This window comes from Thunnus albacares, chromosome 18 (genome assembly GCF_914725855.1).
Source record: "Thunnus albacares chromosome 18, fThuAlb1.1, whole genome shotgun sequence".
Classification (NCBI taxonomy): Eukaryota; Metazoa; Chordata; class Actinopteri; order Scombriformes; family Scombridae; genus Thunnus; species Thunnus albacares.
In genome coordinates, this window is record NC_058123.1 from 19,336,132 (window position 1) to 19,351,208 (window position 15,077).

Here is a 15,077-nt window from a genome sequence, read left to right on the forward strand (position 1 = left end):
GTGGATCAAAAACCCATTAAAAATCAGTGTTGTCTGACTGACTATCAGATTATGGAGGGGTGTAGCTGAGATAGATGGAGGACAGAGGGAACAAACGACAGCAAAAGCAGCAAGAGAGAAAGAGAGATACAAAGAGAAACAGCTAGAATCAATTAGAACAAGGAAGACAGTGGAGTTGGCTGTAATTGGGGCCGATGATAATTGACTCAAAGTGAAAACAAATCTCCAGGAAACTAATAGATTTCATTATCAAATTGACACAGTTTCTGTGAATAAAATACCCCATACAGTTGCTAACTGTAGTATTATCAACAGAAGGAATTATACTATTCACACACATAACAAAACTCCCTTTTTATTTATTTTTTAATTTTTTAACAAACCTACTGTTTATGTTCATATAGAACAGCCATTCAAAATACAAAATCCCATTGAGAGATGATGTAATTAGTAACACCTACGCTTTCCCTACTATGACAAGTCAAAATGTCTGGTATGAAAAAGGCCTGTGGATGAACAATGCTTTCGATTCCTGTGAGTAATCACAGACTTTTGTGGGCTCTTTTTTCCTGAACCAGGGAACAAACGCAAGCAAAATCTCTGCACATCTCTGCACAGTGGTGTGACCAGCACATTTTGCAATTTTGGTGACCACAGTTGTTGATGCAAACAAGGCCCAGTTCGGTGCAACGTAGAGGAGAGACTGAATACTTTGCTAGTAGGAAGACTAAAATAAAAAAAAAACACACAACACCCCAAATATCAATTCCAAATATGCTGTCAATGGTAGAATGAACAGGCAGATCATGTTTTGGTGCATACCTGCAGTAGATGAAAAAAAAATGTAGCAAATTTACAAACAACAGAAAAACTTAACATATGTGAAAGGTGATTTGTACTTTTGCTTTGATTTGGATTGGTTTAAGTTTGTTTGTGTGCAACTCTGTCAACTAAAACCACAAAATTGCCCTGCATTTTTGATAAGAGGTGGTCTGAGCAGGTTTTAAGGCAAACACAATTTCATGCCAAAATGAGCACCAAAATAACACTGCACAGACTAATCCAATTGGGATTTTATTGTGTTCACAGTAATAGTGCCATTTTGTATGTGTACAAATATGTGTACAAACTGTTGCATATAGACACAAAGCTCTCAGAACCTGAATGCACAAATTGTATGTGCTTAGCCACGCAGTATCCACAGACAGCAAACATGAACAGGTGTCAGATCTTCTCAGCAGTGTTTGGATACTTGGAGTCTTTGAAATTCCTAGGATGATTCTTGAACTCTGTGCTGCTGTCTCCTCTCCAGGACTGGCTGAGCAAGTTCGGCTACCTCCCACCCCCTGACCCGGTGACTGGCCAGCTTCAGACCAAGGAGGCCCTGACCAAGGCCATCAAAGCCATGCAGAAGTTCGGAGGGCTGAAGGAGACCGGAGTGTTAGGTATGTGGCTATGTGTGATTGTGGTGAAAGGAAGGGATTATGTGTGAGAGTTGGTGCTTTATGTGAGAGAGGGAGTTGTATTTTAATGAATCTACTGCTCTGAAACTCTGGGAGCATGTCCACTGAAGGTGCTGAAAGCACGGCCCAACTGAACAGCTTCTGAGTTAACAACGTTCAAACCAAAGTCCCATATAAAAATACACAATTTAAAATAGGCCTTGTTTGTAGGTGCATGAGCAGATGTTAAATTCAGCACATATTTTGTAGGTAAATGTGGATTTGTTTCAGTAAAAATGTAACTTAAATGACTAGTTAACAAGTTGTCACCAATCATCGTTATGTTAAATTGTTGTTTTTTTCAATGGAGTTCGGTGCACTTAATGTAACTCACTTCTTTGCTGAAAAGTCCTTGGCGACTTCATTGTGGCCATCACCCTTGGAGCAATTGCCTCTCACACCGTGCTTTTTGGTGAAGTGCTGCCCGGCAAATGCTTTCCCTCTCGCCAGGGACCTTCCAGCCACACAGCCGGTGCTGAGGCTGAAGCTGCTGGTGGCTCTACCCATCAATGAATGCCTCAGCTGGATTTAAAATAACTCCTTGAGCACTAACGTTGACCAAAAAAGGCCCCATTCACCAGTCACAGCGGATTATCCAAAGTGAATACTAGTTGTGTCCAATGAAAGTTTGTAAAACTACCCAGTGTAAAAATAGTAACTATGAGTATGTGCACTCTAGTGTTTATATAGTAGCAGGGGGAGGTCATGCTAGTAACCCCTCTATGTCGTCGAGCCACCATTTCAAGCCCATCCAAAAAATCCTGAACACAGAGATGGTGAAACACATTTTAACGCTCTAACTCCATAATTCAGTAGTAAATACAGACAGGTGACAAATTAAAGAAAAAGTGGTACAGGTCTGAAGGCTTGACCCCCACAATGAGGGGATCTGGTGGCTCTGTTATGCTTTGGGAGTCATTTTGCTGGCATGGTTTGGGTCCACTTGTCCCCTTAGAGGGAAGGGTCACTGTGAATCAGTACAAAGTTGTTCTGAGTCATCACCTTTATCCTATGATGAAACATTTCTATCCTGATGGGAGTGGTCTCTTCCAGGATGACAATGGCCCAATTCACAGGGCACGAGGGGTCACTGAATGGTTTGAATATGGTATGGTATGAAAATGATGTGAATCATATGCTCTGGCCTTCACAGTCACCAGATCTCAACCAAGTTGAACACCTATGGGATATTGCGGACTGACGTGTTACGCCTGGGACACACTGGATGTGTGAACCTCAGCAGTGCATGTGCGTCGCTGAACTTCTGCGTACACTTGCAGCATCCACACAGGAAGCGTGTCTGCTGCGACGCTTCTGCCACTGGCAGTCCTATCTTTCTATCGTGTTCCCTGTCTATTTCTGCTGAGAACCGCGCGCGTCACGTGGAGAAAATAGGCAAGACCTCGAATCTCTAGATGACGCAACGCAGCAGCCTCACGTGACACACGTCTCACGTGGGCTGTGTGACTGCTCTAACCTGTTAACATGGGCGCCAAAATGAAAAGCAAGAGGTTCCGCGATGCACACGCGCTGCTCAGGCATCCAGTGTGTCTCAGGCGTTAGACAGCACTCTCACACATCACCACCATTGAGTTTGAGATCTGGTGACTGCAAAGGTCATAGCACATTATTCACATCATTTTCATACTCATCAAACCATTCAGTGACCCCTTGTTCCCTATGGATGGGGGCCATTGTCATCCTGGAAGAGACCACTCCCATCAGGATAGAAATGTTTCATCATAGGATAAAGGTGATCACTCAGAACAACTTTGTATTGATTTGCAGTGACCCTTCCCTCTAAGGGGACAAGTGGATCCAAACCATGCCAGCAAAATGCCCCCCACAGCATAACAGAGCCACCAGATCCCCTCACTGTAGGGGTCAAGCATTCAGACCTGTACCAGTTTTTCCTTTAATTTGTCAGCCGTCTGTAGGTCACAGTCTTTTCACATGTTTTCAGCATTTATTTTCTAACATGTATAATGTGTTTAAAAAGAAATCTCTCATTTTCCTTCACACAGACTTTAATGTGTTTTTTTAAGTGTGCCTGAGGGACAAAATGTTATCAAACCTTACAATATAATGCAATATCATGCAATCCAGCCAACAAAAACACACAATCTATGGCTTTAGAAATTGCCATTGTATTGAATGGAATGTCATTCTGACAGTCTCAACAACCATTCAACGTTAGAAAGATGATGTTTTTTGCACTTCTTTTGTATTGAATTGCTTTCGATTGCACAGATTACACTTATCTCTGCACACCATGAGATTCCTTATAAAGATGAATCACTTTTACACACATTGTAGAATGATAGCACTGTATATGTGAGTGATAATAGTGCTATGTGTAAAACAGAATAATAGTGTATTACATTGTATACATTCTACTTTCTCTCTCACTTGCAGTACACTATCATTATTTACGCTCACTTGCACATGCATGCTGCAATTCTCTCCTACAAATAATCGTATTTTTTATCAAACAGACCACTTCTCCGTCTCACATATATGACTACGGAGGGTAGAGAGCGTGCTTCGAGAGAGAGAATGATTTTAAGAGAGTACAGTGATGCGTGTGAGCAAGTATAATTTATGGCCCCAAAGCTAGTCTGTGCAAGAGTGTGATTGTGCATATAAGATGGTATCTTAGAGAGCATGTATGATTTATCGCCTTAACAGCCTCTCGTAACCTCCTGTACATCCTCATATCTATGCATATAGGAGCACGTACAGTATGACGCTGCTATTTTCAAATAAATGTTGAACCGTGGTGGTGTTAGGTCAGCTGTCTATATACTTTATACATTTACTTTATGTTAAACATAATCATTATTAATTCATTGTTTACTTTGTTTTCCAAAAAATAAAGTATTAAAGTTTTAATTGTGGTGTTTGTTTGTTCCCTCCTCTCCTCTCCTCTCCTCTCCCCTTCTCTCCTCTCCCCTCCTCTCCTCTCCTCTCCTCTCCTCTCCTCTCCTCTCCTCTCCTCTCCTCTCCTCTCCTCTCCAGACCAAGCCACGCTGGGCCTAATGAAAACACCCAGATGTTCTCTGCCAGATGTGTCTGAGGCTGAGGTGACAGTGGGCCGCAGAAAACGAGGCCTGACTCCCCAGAACAAATGGAATAAGAGGCATCTATCCTGGAGGTAGGGAACAATGAAACAAACAAACAACTAAAGACTGTGTTGAAAATGAAATGATCATCATGTCCAGATATGATCAGAGTCTCTGTTAGGGTGCTTGGCAATGTTTATTGACAATGTGCAGATTACACACTGAATTTTGATCAGTCACCTGTCACATCTGTAGTAATGCTGAATGCTTCCACACACAGATTGTGGACAATGGACTCAGAATGAGTTCTGATCCTGATTACATTGGTGTGTTTTTGGCACTGAGAGGCGTCTTGCTGTTGTTTGGCAACCACATAATAAGCGATGATTGTATGTACTGGCACCTGCTGTACAGGCAGCTGCAAACACTGACACATACGCAATCCAGCAGCACTTTTAGTATAAAGAACATCTATATTGTGAGACCAAAGCTTTTAAGCTTGTGGCCTTCATCCGGGTCAGAAACGTATTGCTCTCACAATAAAGTTGTTCTTTATACTACAAGTATTGCTGGAGTTTTGTCTCTGATTGATATTGCTACCATTTTACCCTCATATTTTTAACCACAAACACTGACATCGATAAACTTGTTGTTTTTATTGTAATAATATCTTTCTGTAAGAATTTTTCTTGACAATATTGGAGCTTCGATATCAACATTTTTCAACTTTTTTGTCGCTCAGAGCACTCCTCCTCAAAAAAACCTGATTAAAACCCATAAACAAGTAGAGCAAGTTACCTTCCACTGTCCAATTCATCCTTCTTACTACTAGGCTACAAAACATTACAATTCAGGATACAATTAAGTACTACTTAAGTACTGTTTTAGTACTTACCTCTTTTAGTTACTTACTGAGTTTAATATTGTACAAATCCATATCACCATGTTACACTGTTTCTGTTTCTGTATAAATCAAAGTGTTTCAAATGAGAGCAGGTTATCTAATTGGCCTGATTCAGTCCAATACTTCCTGACTCAGCTCAGTTCAATTCAGTACATTACATCAGTGCAATACAGGGAGTTAGAAGTCATAAACAGTCGCTTTTTCACATTTTTTCCCTCTATCTCTGCATCCTTTGATAGATTGGATTAGATGACTCTTCCTCAAGGCGGAAATCTTCTGGTTTCTGAATCAATTTTTTGCTCAGAGGAAGAGCATTTTGTAAAAGTGGCATGCTGGTGAGAGAGTCCTTTAATAAACAACAAGCACTTCCCTCCTCTCAAATGATATTCTGTACAAAGAAACACATTTCTGTTACTGTGTATAAAATGTGGAATAAATAAAATAATTGTGAAAATTCAGTTAGAGTTATGTATGGAATAGAGAGGTTTATCCACATATAAAGATCACCAGGTCTATGTAATTCTACTCAGAGTCATTTGTATTATTCCTAAAGAGCAAAAAGTCATTCTGCAGTTTACACTGAACATGATAAAATAATATGGTCATGCTAAGTGCAGCTGGTCCATCTGTCAGGGATACAGCTTAGTGTGAGACAGCAGAGGAGGAGGTGCCAAAACATATGGTTGGCCCGTGTTGATTCACACACGTTATCAGGGTGTCAAGGAGATGATCTAAGCTGGTGTGTCGGACAGAGTGTGTGTATGTGTGTAGCCATGTGAGAACAACCAAGACATTAGTATAGTAGATACACATGCACACATAAGTGCATGCAAACATACAGAAAAAGACACATGAGCAATGCATACAGAGTAACAGTGGTTTTCTGTCTCTGTTCTCTCACTCACTGCTGGTAAGAGGTGTTTGTAAAGGGTCAATGCTTCTCAGTCAGCCAGCCATCAGACACAAGTCATGACAGGCCTACCATAACTTTTGATAAAACTACTCTCTTTACCCATTCATGGGTGATGACCTCTCTCAGATTTCAGCCAGCAGTGCTGATGCTGATGAAAGGAGTCAGTCTTGAACTGCTTAATGGTGTGACAGATCAATTATTATTAATTGTGGCTGGAATGGACCCCTGTCATTTTTTTTTCTGTGTTGCATTGTGGTGACGCAACTGGCCAATCCCAGCTTGACCTTAAACAAAACTTTGTATTGTTCTTAGCCAAACTAGTGGTGTGGCCCTGACTGAAATATCTCGACAACTATTGGATGGATTAAATTCAGTTCAATTAAATTTTATGCAGATAGTCATGGAGGATGATCGTATTGACATCAATGATCCCCTGACTTTTCCTCTTGGGCCACCATGAGGTTGACATTTGAGGTCCTTGGTGAAATGGCTGTGTAGACTCTTAGTTTTGTTGAAATTCAAGTGACAGTTAACTCGTGATTTGCAGTGCAATTCAGCCACAAATGTCTGCACAATCAGCTGCTCCTTGATAATTTATTCCAACACCACACACAGCTCTTTCAGCTTGTATTGAGTGTTGATTGCTCAGCCAGTGTTGCATTGTTTGATATAAGTTTGGGAGTTGATTTACACATGAAAAAGCTGCTACATATTATAATAATACATAGGAGAGCTAACAGCTGCAGAATGTATTAAATTTAGGTATGCTAATGAGACATTTTGCACATTGAAAAAGCCATGAAAAGACAAGAAACACACAGTAGAGTTGATCTGTGTTTCTTGATAGGTCAGGTGAATCATGTAGTCATGCTGATTTTTGTACTATCTTACAGATATTCTGCATTATCTGTTTAGTTTGTTTTATTGTTCTTCTTTCACTGTACACTATAGTGGTTAAATTGCTTTAGTTAAGATGAGGAGCAGGTTGTTTACAGCTGACAGGTCAGCACGGTATCTTAGTTTAGCAGGGTGTTGCTTTACCATTGGCTGCAGTGTGTACCTGACAGCAAGAACACACTGCAGTAGACAGGTAGGTTGTGAATGTCTTGGCTATGCTCTCAGAATATGTGATGCTGAGATAGTGTTTATAAAGAAAGTAAGTTTTGTTTGCAAGCGTATACACAGTGCTTCAGTCAGAATGAAAAAGATGCTGGTACTGTAAAGTAGCAACATGACAAGCTGCTTTTATAGGTAAGGGCTTCTTTTGTCTGGTTCTCTAGGATGAATGACCAACTAGTTTGCCATATCCAGACATGACATATGAACTTATCTAATCAAGCTGAAGGACAGGATCAAAAAAAAGTTGAAGTGGTTTTGCCATTTTTTTGCTGAAAGGCGTTGCCAACTTCCTTTGGTGGGCTCACACCCTCTTCTGACTGAATGTGCCTGCTGTCACATCTGCAGTAATGTGACATGACAGCAGGCCATTGAATAATACAGAATTTTGGGGATGAGAGCAAGATTTTTAGCTTTTCTCAGCAGCTGTCAGACAGGCAGCTAAAGAGAAGAAGCAATTTCCTCCTCCTCCCTGCGCCATTTGGTCATGAAAATGAACAATCTGAATCTACTGTAGTTATTTAAAAAAAGCTAGAATATGCATATATTAAAGTCATCAGTAAGCTGTAGTATGTACTTTGAAGTAGATGAATGCATGTTAGAAAAATTGAAGTTTGCAGTTATCTGTTTAGTGGACAAGTGCTGATTAAACAACCTTAAGAAAGTCTTAGGTCTCATTTCTGCCAGACTAGTCTACAGTTAAGGACATTGGTACACACAGGCCAGATGGGATGAAGCAACCGAGGAGGCAAATAGATCTAAGATAGAACAGAAGGAAAGCAAAATGAAGCAAGGTGCGATGGGAAAGCAGGACATCAGGGCACTGGAGGATTGAAGAAACAGGTCGATAAGCAGGAGCTGATGTGAAGTTGTTGTGGTACTTAAAAGCAGAACAGAAAATAAAGTAGAGCTTGGACTGAGAGAAGATGGTAAATATGATGAAGCAGCAGGATGAAGGTGAGTTGTGGAACATTGAGTTGAGTTCCTTTCGACCACACCACAGCACTGAGACTGCTCTTGTTAAGGTCTTCAGTGACATCCACTTAAACACAGACTGGCAGAATTTCAGTGCTGATGTCAGTGCTACATTCAACACAGTTGACCACAACATATAAGTAGACCGACTGGAAAACTGGTTGGGACTTTCTGGCGCAGTATTAAACTGGTTTGAATCCTACTTAAAGGACTTAAATGACTACTTTGTGTCTATAGGTAATTACACATCTGAGTGGACAAAAATGACATGTGGAGTTCCTCAAGACTCCATTCTGGGGCCTCTTCCATTCAACATCTACATACTCCCACTGGCTCAGATTACGGAAAACAACAAAAGTTTTACTATAATTATGCAGACAACACACAAATTTACATAACTATATCACCGGAGGACTGTGGTCCAATAAAAGCAATGAGTAAGTGCACTGAACAAATCAACGATTTGATTTGCCAGAATTTTCTTCAATTAAACAAAGACAAAACTGAAGTAATTGTTTTTGGAGCCAAGGAGGAACGATTAAAAGTCAGCACTCAGCTGCAATAGGTAATGTTGAAAACCACATACCAAGCCAGAAATCTTAGTGTAGTCATGGACTCACACCTGAATTTCCAGAGCCACATTAAGACAATTACAGTCAGCCTGTTATCACCTTAAGAATGTATCAAGAATTCAAGGACTTATGTCTCAGCAAGATTTGGAAAAACTTGTCCATGCGTTTATCTTCAGTAGACTGGACTACAGTAACAGTGTCTTTACGGGTCTCCCTAAAAAAATCGATCAGATAGCTGCAGTTGATTCAGAACATTGCTGCTCTAGTCCTCACTAAGACCAAGAAAGTGTATCATATCACTCCAGTTCTCAGATCTTTTCACTGGCTTCCTGTCTGTCAAAGAATTGATTTCACAATACTACTGTTGGTATATAAACCACTGAATGGGCCAAAATACATTTCTCATCTTCTGCTATGTTATGAACCATCCAGGCCTCTCAGGTCATCTGGGACTGTTCTGCTTTCTGTCCCCAGAGTCAAAACTAAACATGAAGAAGCAGCGTTCAGTTTTTATGCTCCACATATCTGAAACAAACCCCCAGAAAACTGCAGATCTGATGCAACTCTTAGTTCTTTTAAATCAAGGCTGAAGCCTTTTTTGTTTGTGGCTGCCTTTTATCAAACCAAATAATTATCCATTTCTTACACTGCACTGTAACTTTTATTCTAATATTTTGTCTGCCTTATTCTATATCAGCTTATTTTTATTTTCAATTATCTTAATTCTTTAATAACTATTTTTAATTATATTTTAATGTCCTTTTATAATGTGTTTCTTTTGCATTTTGTCTTAAAGTTTTATGTAAAGCACTTTGAATTGCCTTGCTGAAATGTGCTATACAAATAAACTTGCCTTACTTTGCTTGATAGAAACAAAGTCTTTAGAAATCTGTATCTGTCTGCTTTTTTCCTGATCCAGAGATCTAAAAATTGGTTAGTTCACAGATTGACATTCTGAGAGAAACTAACATACAAAGAGTTTTCTGTTTTTGCCAATCCAGCTTGGAAAGCACAGTGCAAGTACAAACACCATACTATATACACTCCCTGGCCAACTTGTTAGGTACACCTGTATAATCTAATGCAATCCAATATGACAGCTCTTCCATAAATTCTACCTTTACAAGGCTTATATATATATATATATATATATATATATATATATATATTTATTTCTTTTTCTTTTTTTTTCTTTTTGATACTGTCAGTAAGTGATTATTTCTAAATTATGTTTATTATTGACGTGGTTGGTATGTTGGTGTTGTATTAGACTGAATTATACTGAATCATGAAACTGTAATTTTGCCACTTAGGTGCAGCAGAAACAAGTTGTGAACACAAGATTGACATATCTTCACCTTTTGAGTTGATATGGCAAACATGTTTGCTGGCACATGAAAGTCCATTATTCACTGTTTTGGCTCTGTTTTTTGTTTCTACCAACTCCTGAGGGAAATATCTGGCTCTTTAGCTGCTTAGTGCTCCACTATGTGCACCAACTCGTTGGTCAATGTGTCTGTTTGCCATTTGGTGCTGAGCAGGTAGCATACAGTGGGTTTGTAGAGCTTTTTCTCTGAAAACAGCTGCATGCAGCAGCTGAAAACAATGCTATGAGAGCAATGAGAGTGAACCAAAACAGTACAGTTGCAGGCCAGACAGCTAAACAATGAGCTGAAACTCAGTGCAGAGTCAGATGATAATTCATCACTATGAGTGCAACCTCTTACATCACACATTGTCATTTGACACAATGTTTTTATAAACATATCAATTACAACTGCTTGAAGGTGGGGACATGACTGTCCTTATGGCAAAAGAAGCATCATTAAACTATGGTTCAAGTACGATTATGGTTGGGCAACCAGAACACTTATGGTTTAGGAAAGATTGATGTTACGGTCAAAAAAACATTTACTGTGAAGGGACACGGAACATTTAAAGTTACCCTAACTTTCCATCTCACTACATAAAGGGCACATTACTTCCTCCATTGGCACTGAACGTTGGCACTGTACATTAATCGTGAAGTGCAGAGTCGTTTAATGAAAACGCATTTCAGGACTGGTTCATCCAGCCGGGATCAACTGGGGAGATCAAGTTTCTTCAACACAGGGAGTTTTCTGCTCCTCACTGGTTTGCACTGCAGCTACAAAAGTAACTGCTCAGACTGCGAGAATGATGAATCACTCGTCACTGGGGGCACAGTGGTTATGGCTTATTGATAACAAATTACCTGATGACTTTGTCTCTGTGGCATAAACCCCCTCATCCACCCACTGGAGCTTTTCAATGAGAAATACAGACTATTTCCTTGGGGGGGGTCAGGATATCATTGTCAGGGGCTCTCCCAGCTAGAATTGCAGTAAGGTCTCAGCTGACCTGGAAAACCAGGTGGCAGCAATCCAGCATCACACTGCACAGAAAGTGTTGTGCGGAATCAACATCTGCTTCAGGGAATCAGCATGTACATTGCTGTCAAGACCTGCTGTTTTATGACTGGAACATTTTGCTTTTTCTCATCACTCGCTCTCTCTTTCTCCCTCCTTCTCTCAATCCCACTACTGCCAACCTACTACTGCCAATCATATGCCTTACGGTGCCTTCAGCTTGGCCCCACTCGGCTCTGCATGTCTTTTCAGTTCAGTGAAGCCACCTCTCTACTCGCAGAACTCACATTTGTGTAACAGTGCAAAGCAGCCAAGTTTTACTGGAAATTGAGATATACGGACCTTGTAGTTTTTTCAAAGAAGCAGATGGGGGATTTACTGCACTTTTATTATACATACTTGTGGATTATTTGTTGATTTTTAGGGAAGTTTCAATATGTGGTTTGTCAATAATAAAATAGAATAAGAAACATAGCAAAGCATTAATATTCTACACAGCACCACCACAACAAGAGTGTTGTTTAATGCAAAAAAACACATCCATATATGCTAGTTTGCTTATTCATTGACTTGCTTGCTTACTTCTTTATTATAGATATTTATTTTGGTCCTCCATTTATTTCTGAGGTGGAAAATCATCACTTACACACTCAAACACTCAGAAATGTGAACTGTACCCACACACACACACAGTCTTCCACCTTTTGCTTCGTTCTATTGCCTCCTGCACCTTTATTGTGCTCCAAGGTTCCTGTATTGTTGAAGCCAGGCAGAGAACATTTATATTCATCTACAGTAAATTAAGTGGAGAGATACTGAATTGTGAATACCTCTGTGTCAGTTAAACCTTACTCGAGAGGGAAAACACAGACGGTGTCTCAAATAATGAAATGTGTATGTTTTCTAGAGGAAGTAGCATCCCAATTTAGAAAAGCAATATATTATAATTAGACTACTGTTTTGGCAAAATGGCAAAACAAATTTTCATTCCTCATTACATATTTATAACTTTGTTTGGCTAAAGACCTTGCAAGGAATGTTTCTTTTATACATGTTCACTGAAGTATCTTTCAGTTGGAAAACTTCCTCTATAACTGTGAGAAAGATCCCAGATCCCCCACAGCCATTAAATTATCAGGATAACTAGAAGATTTATTGTGTTAACTTCCAATAATAAAGCTGTACTTGCTACTCTCCTGTTATTATATCCATTATCTTGATTCTATGAAATTTGTCTCAATTTATGTAGGCTGTTCCACTGCCATACAAATGCAGCCTACTGAATAGATATGTTGTGTTATTATACATGTGTATTTAAGGCTTTATTTGCCTGCTTCTCCATGAACTGTTGCTTATGCATTACTTTTTTGTTGGGGGGATAGGAGTAGTTTGTGTGAGGGTTAATTAGCCCAAATAATGTGTTACACATGAAATGCATTGTAAAACCACACCTCCTCTTATTGAATTAAAGGTAAAATGATTTGAGAGATCCCAAATCCTGGAAATTATTTTCTTACAAATTGGTGAATCGAAGATTTCCCTTTTAGACACGGGAAATTAAGAGAGACTAACTCCTTCACCAATCCATTTCTCAGGAATAAGCATACCTTAGGAATAAGCTTTAAGAGAGGTCAAGTAGTGTGTTACTTTCAATTTAAATGTTGGATATTATCCACATTCTGACTACCACTGTTGGCATGGTAATAGTGCTTTTAATATGAGTCAGAAACAGGTAATTTTTATGTGTATCAAGACATTTATGATTTATATTAGATTTAACCCAACATTATGTTACTAGTGTTTTTTTAAGAACTTTTTTTTTTTTAAGTATAGACACATCTACAGAACTAGCTTTACTCAAATACAATAACTAGAATAGTTCATTGTTGCATTAGTTAAAACAAATGACACATATACAAAACAGCAACATTACAAATATTAATTTCAGTCGATTTTGACTGTCAATGACATAGTTGGGTTGAAATTGACTGCGACAAATTTTAATGAATGCGTGAAGAAGTGTAGAATCATCATGAATACTGTGACTTTTCACCTTTTTGCTCGTTTACTCGCTCTCATCCCTCCTTCATTCCTGTCAGTCTGTGACAGTTGCCTCCCTCTCTTTCCTTCCTTTCTTCCTCATGCCGTCTCCTCCTCTCCCAGCCTCGTGTTAAGCACCATAGCGAAAGATTCACAGTCTGTCCAGGGCTGCCTGCTCAGTAGCGTCGGGGTGTTCTTTGATGTAAGCAGTTCTTTATGTAGGTATTATATTTGATTGATGTGGAAAGGTCTGACAGTACACTCTGTTCTCAGATATTTATTTGTGAGTCAATGATGCACACTCAGGAGCTCTGTTGCTGCTAAACAGCCCTTCAGCCACTGAGCTGCTGATGACTCCGGCTTTATGCTCCAGCCCAAAACTCTTACATCTGCACTTTTTTTTTGCTACAAACTCTGCTGGCTCATGCACTTATCACTCTCTAAGTGCTTGTCAGTCACGATCATGATATTTTCAGAAAATAAATATTTATGTTGTGATCACGCAGCTTGATCATGCAGCTGGATTACTGTTTTAGAGCTGAGCTTAAAAAAAAACAAACAAAAAAAAACTGTTACAAATATGGCTGCGTTGTTGCCACAGAAACTTAAACAATCAGGTTCTTTTGTTCTTACATTGTTCCCAAAGTAGTGAAAACAGATCCAAAAATAAATATTCCACTTGTAGTAGCCAAACTTGTGTAAAAATATTTCAACATAGTTCAGTCAGCAAGTGGAATGCATTAATGTTTGGTGTCTAGGTTTTGATCTTGTCACTTGTGGGAAACAACAAGCTCAGCACAGCATGGAGTGGGGAGTGATGATAATCACTTCCCTTAGGGGAACATAGACTCAGAGCCTTCAGGTAGATGCTAGGGTAGAGGTGGGGCTAATGAAATAAACAGACAGCAATGGTGGCAGCAGCAGTAGAATCAGAATCAGATTTACTGCCAAGTAAGTTTTCACATACAACGAATTTGTCTTGGTGTAGTGGCACATAACAATCAAAAAACAGAAGGTAAGAGAAAAAAACAAGTATCTATATAAAGTGAGAAAAATACAACAACCACAGAAGACAGGTGGTATAAATATATAAATTCAATTTTATGATAAAGAATAAGAAATATGTCCTATGTGAAGAGAGCTGTAGAATTTAAAAAATATTATGTACAAGATGTTGATTGGGAATGTGCAATGTTCACAGTATAAACAGTATGTGTAATATGCAAGTTTAATAATACAAAGAATAGAAATAATTGCATTAATGTAACGCGCCGTGTTAGATGTGATGAGTTCACAGATGCATAGTGTAAGATCATAGATTTAACATTAATATGACGAATATTGACTATGAGTGGAATAGAGTCCATGTCACTGGGGGTCCCAGGCCTTGTTGATGAGGCCAGCTGCAGTTGGGAAGAAACTGTTCTTGTGGCGTGAGGTTTCGGTCAATATAGATTTCAGCCTCTTGCCGGATGAGAGTGTTCAAAAAAGTTTATGTCCAGGATGGGAGGGGTCGGCAATGATCTTTCCTGCTGACTTCAGTGTCCTGGAGGCATGCAGGTCTTGGAGGGATGGCAGATTGCAGCCACCCTCTCAGCCGAGTGAA

The 15,077-nt window shown here is 39.4% G+C and overlaps 1 protein-coding gene across 1 annotated transcript in view; it reads left to right on the forward strand.

Moving 5' to 3' along the window:
* mmp17a (matrix metallopeptidase 17a) overlaps positions 1-15,077 on the forward strand; it is a 94,075-nt gene that overhangs the window by 45,186 nt on the left and 33,812 nt on the right. Inside the window, exons 2-3 of the mRNA XM_044334634.1 lie at positions 1,313-1,445; positions 4,521-4,656. Of these exons, the coding sequence (XP_044190569.1) occupies positions 1,313-1,445; positions 4,521-4,656 (269 nt within the window). The remainder of the gene's footprint in view (positions 1-1,312; positions 1,446-4,520; positions 4,657-15,077) is intronic.